General features: G+C 41.7%; 1 protein-coding gene across 1 annotated transcript in view; it reads left to right on the forward strand.

The window, feature by feature from the left end:
* Positions 1-5,657: 5,657 nt before the first annotated feature.
* LOC128425385 (potassium/sodium hyperpolarization-activated cyclic nucleotide-gated channel 1) overlaps positions 5,658-14,271 on the forward strand; it is a 65,453-nt gene continuing 56,839 nt past the window's right edge. Inside the window, exons 1-2 of the mRNA XM_053411975.1 lie at positions 5,658-6,196; positions 13,109-13,532. Of these exons, the coding sequence (XP_053267950.1) occupies positions 5,841-6,196; positions 13,109-13,532 (780 nt within the window). The 5' untranslated portion in view covers positions 5,658-5,840. The remainder of the gene's footprint in view (positions 6,197-13,108; positions 13,533-14,271) is intronic.

Here is a 14,271-nt window from a genome sequence, read left to right on the forward strand (position 1 = left end):
AGATTAGAAATCGAAGGCCTTCGCTGAACATGATGAAAAATGTGGATTGAAATGTATATTAAAATGGATCAGCTTTGTGATTGAGGGCATCGCACCGTGTGGTTACTTGTTCGGGGCTGATCCTGAAGCTCCAGATGTGCTGACCACATGTGGGACCAATGCAGAGAATTGGCCAAATCAAAAACAAGGTTAACCATTTCCTTCTGTGACGCACGTCCTCTATCCTGTACGTATGTTCTTGTTGTATTTTATCCCTGACATGTGAATGGGACATCTGGGATTTGCACTTTGTTCAATATCAGTATTACTTTAAGCCATAAATGTTATGCAACATTTTTTTTCTCTCTGAGTATCCCCCCTCCCTGCCCTATTAACTGTGTAATTGAAGTTACACAAGCCTTGTGTAGGGGAATCAGTTGGCATGCCAGCTAATCCAACTCAACACAAACCCAGATGAGGGAGAAAACACAGACACACACGCACACACACACACACACACACACACAAAAAGGCAAGGAATGCCTGTTTTAATTAGAATAACATTTGGATCATTACATAATAATCTACTGCCAAACATGCAAAATATCCGAGCTACTGTCCTGCATGGTGATGTGCGCAGCCAGCTGCTGTTTTGTGCAGCCACGAAAAGACCGAGTGCACGCGTGGGTTCAGCGTGGGTATGTCAGGCCACGGAGTAGAAAGAGGCACAGCAGCTTTACTTACTGGTGCTCTCTGACCCCCCACTTCAATCAGGATCTCATTTATTGCCAAGTAGGTTTTTAACATACAAAGAATGTGCATGATAAACATATTACGTAGACAAATATAGAGGGAGAGAAAAAAGAAAAGTATCGTTGTTGAAAGAGAAAAAATGCCAGAGCAATGACTAAAAAGCTATAAAATTGTATTAAATATACTAAGAATAAGTTATATATTGTATATATATATATATAGATAGATAGATAGATCGAGATATAGAGCAACAAGATATCAGATAACACACTAAGCAAGATGTAAATATATAAGATCTAAAATTTTAAGAATAAAACTATCTAAATAAATATCAAAAATAGAATATAAATATGTATAATTTGTAAATATGTGTTATATATTATTGATATTGTTCACTAAACATTTATTTAGTGAAAAATCATGAAGGAATGTTAATGCTCAGCAATAGCTCGGAATAAAAGACAAAATAATATAAAACAGACAAAGTCTAAAGCCTCAAAAAGACCTGCAGCAGTAGTTGTTAGTAAAAAAAACTAGGAAAGGAAGTACACAAACAAGAAGTAAAAGTACAAATAAATAGACAAAAATAAAAGTGAGTGTACCGCATTACTTTTTTACTTGACTATAGTTAGCTGTATTCATTTGTCATAAAATTATAATATTTATAAAGAATGCTGCCAAAGATGCTGAAAACACTTGGATTGCAAAGTACAGATATTTTCTGATATGTAGTCGAATAAAAGTGAAAAGTATCCGAAAATAGATCTATTTAAGTGAAGTAAAGATACAAGAATAATGTACTTAAGTACAGTAAGATAAGGGTATAGGGTATTCTTAAACGTTGAACGACCTCAAATTAAAAATACTCTATAACAAGTCCTGCATTCAAATGAAGTTGTCATGACTCTGCCCTTGTCTTGAGTCTTTGAGGAGAAGTCAAATCTTTGTGGATAATCTATTGTTGGATTCATGGTTGTGTTTATGGAAGTCAGCCTCATTCCCTTTCTTCCGTTTGATTTTTGGGTTTGTGAGTTGTTTGCACTTCCTGTTTTATTTTCTAGTAACCTGTGTTTCACTTCCTTCCCTCACTTCCTGAAAACCTCTGATTAGCTTCACACGTTATAGGCGTCACCTGAGTGTTGAGAGTGTTTGTCTGTTCTGAACCAGCTTGTCTGTCGGTTTTCTGTCAGTGTTCCATCGCCCCAGTGTTTGTTCCACACATTTTTTTGACATTTGCCTCAGGACACCTCTGTCTGACCTGCTCAGCGTCAACCAGTAAGTTGAATTAAAGACAGTTTATAGGAACTGTCAGCATGTGGGTCCTCATCTGTGATCACTATTGACATAAAAAAGTACTATCAGCAAATGATTCTTTAAGTTTAAAAAGTAGAAAGACTCATTAGAGAAATGTGATATTATTAATACTAATACATACAGGAGAAGCAATTGTCATAGCAAAGTTCATTTTTATGACCTCTGCCAATGAGGTGAGGTTTTTGTCTGATGTTTTGTTGTTTTTTGGAAGGATCACAAAATCTTTTCCATGACATTTTGCGTTGTTGTTCGTCGTATCCTCAGAATAATTCATGGATCTTAATGAAAAAAATAAATAAATCATGTTTTGGGACTGACATCTATCAGTGTGTGCAATTTGCTATAGACCCAAATAAAAAATATTGATCTAGTGAATTTAAATATGGTTTCATAAATGGACTGTTGGGCTCTAGTGGAGCTATATGCTCTGCTGAGTTCCATTATATTTATTTACTGTATTATTTAATCTATAACAATACATAATGTTTATTCACTGAAAGTTTTGAAAATTTTATTAAACAAACACATAATTTCAAAAGGTAAAAGTAATCAAACATATGCATTAAATGTAATCGTACTTTAGTATATTTACTTCAGTAAATGAAAGTAGTTACAATTCAGCCATGACCCACGGATACAGGTACTTAACTAATATAAATATAACAGACATGGATTAATATACTGTATGTTTGTATTTATATATGTATGTGTTTGTGTGTACATATCTACACTCACAGTAATATAAAATGTCTTTGTATATAGGCTGTATGCATGTTTGTCAGCCAATACCACAGCTCCATGTGAATAGATGGTGCAGGGGCTTGACATTTTAATAATATACATTTATGCAGTATTTGCCTGACAGAAGGGGCAGCAGTGGATTTCCCTGCAGAATCTGTGGTGGCTCCAGCTCTTTTACAAAATGCTCTGCCTGTTAACAGGGATGTCTGTGCTGTATGTCCAGAGCAGATGGGTTTTTGTGGCTCTGCAACAAAGCCACCAGGAAGCGAGCATGAAAGTCGGGTATTCCTGCAGAGAAGCAGCTTGGTGTGCCTGTATGACCTCCGCTGCTCTTCATCCATTGATGCAAGCTAGTTATTAAGATCTACATCTGATACTTGGTTTGTAAGCGAGATTACATAGAAACGACACAACGGATTACCATGAAACTTAGTGGTAGGCTGTGGTCAGGGAAGAAGTCGAATCGGAGGGTAGATTCAGGAATTTTGTAGCACTTTCTTCTTTTCTGGCTTCTTTTTTTTGACATTTTGACTGTTTTCCCAATGAATTATTCATGGCTCTCTGTGAAAAGAATCTGATATATTTAGAGAACAGATATCTTTAGATTTGGTGCAGCTTGATTGTATCAAGGGGGACTGTTGGTGGAGGTGGGCGCCCTTCTGACTACCATTCTATATTTCATAATCAGATCATCTGCAAATCCATTGTTGATCAATTATACGATCTATAAAAACCTTTTAAAACAACAAACGCTCCAAAGATATCCAATTTATACATACAAATATATATTAAATAATATGTATACAACAATATCAAATATAATATATATATCCCCTAACTTCAAACAAGCACCAGCCACAGTTTTCACATGTAGCTGTTTGCCGTCACTTTTTCAACTACATGAGGATTTATCTCACTCTAGAGAGAAATTGCAGTATAGTTTTTTAAAGCAACATAGTGCACTTTCTTGAATTCAACTAGCTGGAAGGGTTCAGAAGTCTCCAGACTCATGTTACTCATTCAAGTGTTAAGTTGTTGATGTTGTAATCGACAAGTCGCCACTCAACAGCTTCTGGTGTTTTACGCCGTCCTTCTGCTGTCGCTGTTCTCCATAATAAGTGTCCTCCTCCAACACTTCACTCTATTTTCTCCCAACTCAGTTTTTTTTTATGCGTTTGTGAATCCTCCGAATTCACCTCCCTGTAAGATTTCCTCTCCTCTTTTTCTGGCAGGGTCTGTTTTTCGGTCGCCTTCCATCTTCATTGATTTTGGACTGGTGCCCCAAATAAAATGCTGGTTTCTCAAAACAACAGTAAATCCCCTAATTTAATTATAAATGTCTGGCCAAATGTAGTAGGGGCTGCAGCCTGTGGTGTAACAGATAGTTGATTATAATGCATTCTGCAAGACATTTGGCATCATCTATTTTCATCCATCAAGGAGGTCGCGTTTCCAAAAGCTGCTGAATGGATTATTAAACCTCACTGGACGGATGCGAGTCGGGGAAGAACCCGGTAAACTTTGGTGTGGATGTGAATCAGGGGGAGGATCCAGGTATATTCTATATTTTCTTTAACATGGCGAGACAGGGTTGTTTTTTCTTACGTTAATAAAATGTCCATCATATTTAGGGAATGTTAGCAATTTTGTGCAGTTTGAAATGAACTCACAGGGACTCATTCTCATTAGAGCGTGGTATATATTATTTATTATATCTCCTTGCAGGGCTGTAGCTGGATTACAGTAGATTCCAGAGCTATACCTGAGTTTGATCAGTGGCAGGTTGTATGACATGTCAGCTCAGGTCGGTGTGAGTTGAATTGTCAGTGCTGATTGGCTCTCGCGACATTGTGTCACACTCATTTCAACCAGGACGATGGAAGCGAATGATGCGATTCACGTGGATTTAGCGACATGACGTCACACTAGCTTTTGGCCAGAGTTGAAGTATTTCAACTCAAGCGATTGTCGTGAATGGTGAAATTAGCATTGCCTTGATTGAGAGAAGTATTTCCATTGACTTTATCATTTCATCGAGTGAAAGGTTAGCATCGCGCTTGGTGTGGGAGTATAAAAGATAATGAAACAATGATGTATTCAACCCTAATTCTGCATGTGAGCAGTGATGCTGTGGGATTATTCCTACTAAATGTAAACCACACAACTAATAATGCAAAAGTAATTTGCATTATTACTTAAATGATTATAAAACCTTAAACATGATGTGTATCATAACTACAGATACACGCCTATACAAGCCCACATTTCTTTGTGACAGTTGCAATGCATCCGGCTTGCAACTATATAGTGCAATCACAATCTACATGTAGGATGGTATCTGCAACACCTTGAGAAGGTGCGATATCCTCAAGATGTTCCAACTTCTCTCACAGGACCGGCAGCATCAACTCTAAGATCACACACCGACGTTAACAATCTGTTTCACCGTGTTGTCTTCTATTATCACTCCTCTGCAGGAAGCTCAACCTGCTGCCAGGAAGCTGCACATACTGTATGAAATTAATATTGATTTTATTTTAAAGAAAGAAAAGAAAACATGTTTCATTAACTTCATGTGACACTGCATACATTCACTCTGCTCCCACAGTGTTGGCCCTCACCTGCCTTGTGTGAAAGTGATGACAGTGGAGAAAGGGGGGTGTGGGGGGGGGGGGGGGCGCTATCATGAGCCACATTATGTAAATAAGGTGCAGGAGCATGTGCCAGTTAAACCGCAGTGCCGTGCGAAGTGAGACTATACAGGCGGAGAGAGGCTTTGGACGCCAGAAGCCGGGGCCGTCGGTAGATGGCGGTAACCCAAGAAACCTGATCCAGCGGGCTCTCGGGCACTCTGTCTCAGTTTGCAGCACTGAGCGGTGAAGGCACAGAGGAGCCGAGCACTTTTGAAGGACACAATAAAACGGAGAGAAACCGGAGAGCTCGCGGCGCGTCCTCTCCAGTTTTTACGCGCAGCCCTCCAGAGCCGGAGCCGGAGACGTTCCGCCTGCCCTGCCTCGTCTCAAAGCAGAAACAACGGGACAACTAAAGGCACCATGGAAGACAAATCCAATTCGTTCTCCAGCAACAAGGAGGAGAAGGCGGATGGGAATAATGTTTTTCAGAGGCAAGACTCCATACAGAAGAACAACACGGGCAGCCAGAACAGCAAGGACCACGGCAACTCCGTGGGCTTCAAGGGGGAGCGCGAAGAGGCCATGGTGGGCTTTGACGATCTGGAGGGGGAGTCCAGGGCACACGGTTTCATGCAGCGGCAATTTGGAGCCATGATGCAGCCGGGAGTCAATAAGTTCTCCCTGCGTATGTTCGGCAGTCAGAAAGCGGTGGAGAAAGAGCAAGAGAGGGTCCAAACGGCCGGATACTGGATCATTCATCCATATAGCGATTTTAGGTAAGGGCTAGAAGAAAAAAAAAAAAAAGACCCCCCCCCCTCCACCCTTTCTCCTCCTCACCCCTTTTCATCCACCCCTCCCGTCACCCCTGGGGTCCATACACTCTCACACATACCGCTCTGTCATCGCCCCCCCCCCCCCCTCCAAAGCCCCTTACGCATATAATCTATCTCCTGTATTTAGGCAATCAGGCGTCCGCAGGCTGAGGGCTCCGCTGTCAAAATGTGCGTGTGCGTCCGCGTGTGTGCGGTCCATTGCGGCATTTTTATTATAATAAGCGAGGAATGTGTCGTGGCTACAAAGGTGTGCGAGTGAGATGTCCTTGGAAAAAGCCCGGTGAATGTCAGTGGCTCGGAGGCAAGGGACGCGCACACCAGCCCAGGCTTCACACGCGCACACGAGCAGACACAGAGTCAGCTCCGTGTCTTCATTGCGACATATTCGGCGCTCGTGTGTCGGGGCGACAGTACCTGGACACAACGTGACAATGCCACTGCACCACCAGGGCTTGTAAACATTTCATAGGCGGCGGTAAAACCCTGGGCGATGCACAGAATGCGGTGGGAAAAAAAAGAAGAAAAAAAAAAGAATACCGTACAGGGGATGAATTTAAAGGGAAAATGGCCGTGTTTTGAATGCATTAGTTGAAACTGATCTTCGGATCTGTTTGACAGCGCTGGTGCATGCATGAGTGGTGGATTGTTTTCATTTCGTGCAGCTGCCCTGCTGGGGAAATGTGGTGGAATGTGTTTGTTTGGAGGGATCTGCAGAAACCCTCATGCCACACTTGTTTCTCTGGCATCCCCTAAATGCCACAGGGACATTATCACTGTTTTTTATGTTTTTTTTTTCTCTCTCTCTATTGGGCATGGCTGAATAAACCCACAGTGCATTGTCCTACTGAGAGAAGCTCAGATAATCCACATGAGAAGGTAGTGAAACCTGCTCGTCATCTGTGGCACAGTGACTGCGTAAACAAATGAGATCAGGTTCAGGCAGGACTGGTTGTCCACAGGCCGTGTGTTTACAGTTCACCACTTAACCAATTAAGCATTAGTCTGTGCACCAGTGTCCCCTGGCACGGCATAGCACGGCTCAGCATGGCTCAGCACGGTGGTGACACTCACCCCCTCCAGTTCTCTCTGCTGTAGCAACGTGCCAGGGCACGTAGACAGAGCTGTCCGTGGTCCTGAACTTAGAGCAGGCCTTAAGCACTGAGTGTTCACCCTGCTGCTGATGGAGCCCGCATTAGGAGCATATGTGCCCTGAAAGTTGAATTGACTCTTTCACTGCGGCTTTATAACTGTGTAGCTCTCTGCAAAAGGATAAGTAGATCACATTGATGTGTTTTAGTACAACACAATGTGCATAACGGCTCCAAACTGCATCAGTGCTCACTAGTTATTGTGTTTTGTTTCATCTTTGCACTAACCCCATATGACTACACACACGAGTACTGCTAACAGGGATATCCTGAGCTCCCCACACAAAATCACAGGCATATGCACACGCCCATGTGCGCACACAGATGTACAATGATTGTGGGCACGGATTAGTAGCACAACACAACAGTCAATGAGCTTAGCAGTCTCTGAAAACTATTATGTAAGGAGATTTGACCCCCGCTTCTGAAAGATGGCCAAGGGTAGGGAAGGAACTCTTCAATGATGATGCCTACAGTACCTTTTTTCAGTTATTAATGATTGATTCGATCAATTGCAGTTATGTTTGAATGTGCTAAAAACTAAATAAATAATATAAGCAGGGAAGGCCGATGAGGCAGTAAATTCCTACAAGGGTATTTGTTTTTAATGTCGATGATTCTCTATCTAATCAAACTAAAACCAAACATTTAGACAAAACAAGAACAGGACAATCAGAATAAATGCAAACCTCAGTCACACAATCCAAGAACAAATCCGAACTTTTAAATATGATTAATGTTCCACATAGTTTCATTTCTGTAGTTGTTGGGTTAGGGTTAGAGAACCCTATTCTGAATGTAATACAAGAGAAGAGGAAAATTTAGAGGGAAAGTGCAGGAAAAGGCTTCATACAGGAAATGATTGCTGATGTCACTGTAGTGCACATACGTTCAGTACAGTATGTCTCAGAGCGTATTCTGACTGTGTCAAATCAGAGACAAATTGGGTCATCAATGGGGGTTTTGTCATAGAATCTCTGCTCAAGGACTCATATTTCTGCTGTATTAGAATAAAAAGCTAAAAGAAGAAGGGGGAACAACCCCTTAGGTTCATGTCTAATGTCATTTCCATAAGAGAAGCTCCACGTCTTCTAGTGAAGATACAACCCTCATATATACCCTTGTATATCATATAAGAGTCTGCATCCTGACTCCAAAGTGGTGCTGCGAGGTTGTATCATACTGCTCGGAGCTATCTGTCATGCTGGTGCATAGATGATGGAGGTGCAAGGGTCCATTTTTGCTTGGCAGCTCTACTTGCACTTTGGCATAAAAGTTGATCTGTTTCTCTGCTGTGGGGCTTGACTTAACAACATAATTATTTTTGGAGCTTTTACTGTTTGTGCGTATCACTACCAATCTTTGCATAATTAAATATACACGTGCTGCCCCGCATTCATCGCTGTTTCATTCTCTCACTGAAAAGTCTTGCGTAAGTGCCGTCCATGAATGACACCACTATCCACATGGGCTTTATATTGCTTTGTGGGAGTGTTTGAAACTTAATATCCAACATATTCTTCGTACACAGTGGCTGCTTAAAGATTAATGGCAAGTTAGTAATATTCATTATTCATAGATTTTTAGAGAGGCCTCGTGCGCGGCCTCATACACCTCTGTTTATGCCGAGGAGAGGCCTTACTGGCAGGTGAAAAACACTCTTGTGAGGTTGTTTCTCTAAAATAACAGAAAAGACACATGGGTTTGTTTCAGCCGTCACATCTGCTCATAGGTGCAGTGACACGTTCTTGTCGTTTTGCTTGACATTGAAATGTGTCCCTGGTGTCTTTTATTAACTGCTGGAAACGGAGGGAAATTTATTCTCAGCAATCTCCCCAGAACCATTAATAATGACACATGTTTATGTTATAAATATGGTAAAATTGCATTAATGCATGATATCCTAGGAGGGTTTCAGCAATAACTGCATATGTAGATACCCAAATGTAATAATACTTCTTTATTATCCCGATAAGAAATTCTTCTATTTAAAGTTTTAAGGATGTTTTAAGCATTTTAGAATTTGCAAATAAATGAATGGATCTCGATATCTTGAGGGAAAGATGTGGAAGATGTTTCTGTCCCAATATGCGCAGATAAGTAATCATTCCAACTGGTGACCTCTGCAGCACAGTTCATAGCCATTACGTTGCAGATTGGAGCGGCTCGGGCTGTGCTGAGTAAGATCGTGTGGGGTTCCCTCAGCTCCTTGCAGGAGTAGTTGGACATTGATTATGTTGTATTCGGAGGAAACGTACGAGAGCAAAGGAGGCCGGGTTCATGTGCAGCAGGATTAGTATGGTAGAGATTCCTCTGCCTGGTTTATTAATCCACCACTGGGCTGCCACGTAATCAGATGGTCACTATATTATTATGGCTATAATGATAGAACAAAATATGTATCTTTATCTACAAGTTTATATTTAGCCTGGATCTGGATATGATCTGGATATGATCTGGATATGATCTGGATATGATCTGGATTATTATGGATCAAAATAAGTTGTTTTGGCAGTCTATCTTTATTCGGATATTATGTGGTAGTAAATTTTCATTTTTCAAACATATTGGAACATTTATTTAATGTACAAATTAATGTATTTGTATCTGATGCAATGAATGCAATATGCTGATAAAGTGGCCAGTTAGCTTTGGTGGAAGTATGTTCTAAATCCAACACAGTAGTGGTAGCTGCAGTATGCATGTTTTTTCTTTCATGGCATTTACCAGCCCCTTCAATTGCTTGGTTCATTGAGCTGAATTGTAAGAGCTGAATTGTTTTTCCTCTTGGTTGGGTTTATCATTTGAAAGCTTTTTTCTACCTGTGATGTATTGGTGTGACATCGGCACATTTCTCTTTCCCAGCTCTCGCACTGTGTATAAATCAGCCAGAGGACCCGGTGCTGTCTCTGCAGCGATACTGCAGCACCCACAGTGTTTGGGAACAGTGATCTAGTGATTGCATCTCCCATATTTTATCAATCAGAGCCAAGGCTTTGTCTCTGAGCGGATTTAAAAATACAAAAAATACAAAACGCTGAATACCAGATAAAATTATCTTTTAAAAAGAGCAACGGAATGCAAAGATCTCCTCGATGTAATTTCATAGCTGGGACGGGACCTGGGGTGTACGTGTGGAGGTGAGTGTGCAAGAATTACCATGTGAATATGAGTGGAGTACTTAAGGTGCGCTGCTGGAGCTGTCAAACCCGAAGGAGTAGTCACTGAATGCACTGCTGGTGCTGGAGCTGTGTGTGACAGTCGGGTGCACTGCACTCGTTTACTGGTTTAACTGGGACTGGCTTCATTCTGAGAACAGGGTCACTGGAGCAAGAGCCTGATACAATGATGTGGCGAGAACTGGACACAGTGGTAGAGCTGTTAAAGATCGGAGGCAGTGGCAGGATTTTTTACCAGCAAGTAACTTAGAATTTCTTTCCAATGCGAAATGTCACTTAGTCTTCAAATATCAGATCTAATCTTCATGTTTCTCAAGTCTGATTCGAGGGAAACTTCTTCCGAGCTCCGCTGCTTTAATTCAACACACAGAGATACATTATGTTTTATTCATTAGATAAGTGGGCGTCTCAGAGGTTAGGGCCAGTATACCACCTACCTCAGCCAAGAGAGAAATGGAAATAACTCAGAGATGTGGGCACTCAGTGGGATCTCATTTTCAACACAGGGCAATTGATCATGTTAATATGGGAGGAAAAGATCCACTATTTTAAATGATTTGAAACAGTCATTTAACAGATAAGGATAATGAATTCTACAGTGGTATGTGGGTAATACTGGTTTCTCGTTTAAATGCTCACTCGTGGTTTTGAATGCCTGTCAGAAGTACTAGAATATAATATTGTTTGTGTTGTTACACTTAAAAAATAAAAGAAATAGTACATTTTTACATTTTATTTCTAATTATTATTAACTTTAACTCTGAAAGGTATTTTTCTTTGTTCTAGATTAAGACTCTGTTTAACCACAGGTTAATGAAGCTATCTTGAGTATTACAAATTAGAAGATCTCTTTATAATCTCAATAATGAATAGTTCTTTGCATCTTGTTGTGAGGCCATTACAGAAGATGGATTTTGGCAGATGTTGTGACTTGAAGCCACGTATTCCACTCTTATATATAAATAATAAAAGTAGAACTTAACTTGCATGTACATACTGTCGTATGTACGTGTATTAGCCTAGCACGCCTAGCAAGTAAAGGGTATCGACCCACTGACATGTTGTATGTTGCTAGCATGTACACTTAGGAGGAATGAAGAGCATCACAAACCCATCAGGGCATCATGTTATCTGCTCAAGGTGTTAAGTCAAGGCTCTCCATAGAGGGGTCCACTCCACAGGCCTCAGTTCGATGCATGCTGGTGTAGAAATACTGATTAAGGATATCACAAACCACCTCGCTGACCGCTGTTTAGATGGAGCACAGCCTATTATCGGACTCATGATCTGTGGATATTTATAAATCCAAGGCCTCTGCTTAATTTACTTCCCAAAACCGATCCATTACTGGGTGGCCAGTCTGCCAGACAGACAGGCAGGCAGCCTGCCAACAAGCCAGTCCATTTCCACCTTCGACAACGAGTCCCGACCGGACGTCGAGTTAGAGCAGAGGCAGGCTGCAGCGATTGCGTCAGCGGAGGTTTAAGCGCGACATAGGATTCCTGAAAGCATCTATTTTCATTCATTCATGGTTGCTCTGCCTTTATGCCTGATGAATCACGTCTGGCTCTGATCATCACCAAACAGAGGGCAAGGACATCGACACAGCCAGACAGGACTGTTGGTAACAACACAAGCAGATGAACTTGTCAGAGTTCCCCTTGACAGCTTGTCAGGGCCTCAGAGACTCGGAACCTCCGCACCACAGACCAGAACATTCGACTTATTATTCTCAGTTTCAGCAATCTGGGATCTAATGTACAGGACATGTGTATGCACACATCTGGATTTTTTTTCCCGGGCATCTTAGAGTGACGGTTGTGGGTTCGGTCAACTACTTTGGTTGAGGCTAAATATGAAAATTAATTCATTACTATTCCCCAGATGATGCACCAGAGACATTCTGATGACCTATACCAGGATCATTGATGCATCAGATGTTGCGGAAAATGCCGACTCAAGCATCGTCAAATACGCTAATCTATGCACGGGGAAGTCCCACAAGTTAATGACTGTGTGGGCCATCTGCAAGACTTTAGTTAGAGGGGATTCACTAGTGTTGCCAATTACAACAAAAGCAACAGGCCGCACTCAGTAACAGCCAATACACAGATATATTGGCGAAATGGGACTGAAACATCTCTACAACCGACACCTAAGTTTGAAGATACCCAGGTTTTCATCCAATGGAGTCATTAAATCGAAATCTCACTTTATTTCCAACATCTGCTCCGTACTCTCATGTTCTTCACTTGCATTTCATTAATGTTTATGTGATTTCCTGCCTCCTACAAAACGTCTGATGAAAAACCTGGACAGTTTTATACTCTCGACATTCTCTAAAGATGTAGTTGGAATCCGTCTTGATAACTTGTTTTAAACTGGTAGAGTCTGACTTGTTTTAAGTTAATTACAATTGTTACCGACACATTCTCCTGCTTTATGGACTATTTCTAATTGAACGTCTCCATGTTTTCTCACTTGCGTTACTGATTTGTGTGTGTGTGTGTGTGCGTTCCTCCTCGCAGGTTCTACTGGGACTTGATAATGCTCATCATGATGATGGGGAATCTAATCATCATTCCTGTGGGAATAACCTTCTTCTCAGAGCAGACCACCACCACCTGGCTGGTGTTCAACGTGGCCTCGGACACAATCTTCCTCGTGGACCTGGTCATGAACTTCAGGACGGGGATCGTCAACGAGGAGAGCTCGGAGATCATCCTCGACCCCAAGATCATCAAGATGAATTACCTGAAGAGCTGGTTCGTCGTGGACTTCCTCTCCTCCATTCCAGTGGATTATATATTTTTAATAGTGGAGAAAGGTTTTGACTCTGAGGTTTATAAAACGGCCCGCGCCCTGCGAATCGTCCGCTTCACCAAGATCCTCAGTCTCCTGCGTCTGTTAAGACTGTCCCGACTCATCAGATACATACATCAGTGGGAGGAGGTGCGTATATATACTTTGTTTTTTCATGAACAGAATAAAAAAAAACAACAGTAAAAGAAATTGACATAAGAGCTGAGAGCCAGGCAGTGACTCAGGGTTCTGGTGCACTGTATATGCCTGTGATGTGTTTGTGCAGCGGGGTGCGTCTTTCTGTGGCTCGCCGCTCTCCCCAGCAGCACGGCAACAACCTTGAAAGGTTAATGCACAGATATAATTGTGCACGTATAAAACTAATGGGTGCTGTCAATCAGCACCGGTCAGAAGGCTTATCTGTGGATAACAAGTGGTTTTGCCAGTTTCAGCTCAGTGATGGATGAAATCAATTCAGAGGGAGAAAAGGTAATTGGCTCCACTTCCGTGCTTGTTAGAACTATATACTGGATCCACATGGATTCAGGGTATAATATAGTGTGGTTTAAAAATTGAGAGAGAGATTTATAGCGGAGGTTAAAGCAACTACTTTGTGGATGTTTTGATGGTGTGGTTGTTACGTGACTCTGGTGTATTTCCTGTGAACACCCACAAGGTTAAACAAACACCGGACATCACCCAGAGCGAGACATTATTACCCTCCATCGAGTCACTGCGCTGCCTGACTCAGACTATTTAACCAAGCTCTAGTGTCCTCCTCCTCCTCCTCCTCCTCCTCCTCCTCCTCCTCCTCCTCCTCCTCCTCCTCCGGTAACGATTTCATTACACTGACTGATCTAAAGATTGCGCATCCCCACATCACGACCCG

This window comes from Pleuronectes platessa, chromosome 19, assembly GCF_947347685.1.
Source record: "Pleuronectes platessa chromosome 19, fPlePla1.1, whole genome shotgun sequence".
Taxonomy (NCBI): Eukaryota; Metazoa; Chordata; class Actinopteri; order Pleuronectiformes; family Pleuronectidae; genus Pleuronectes; species Pleuronectes platessa.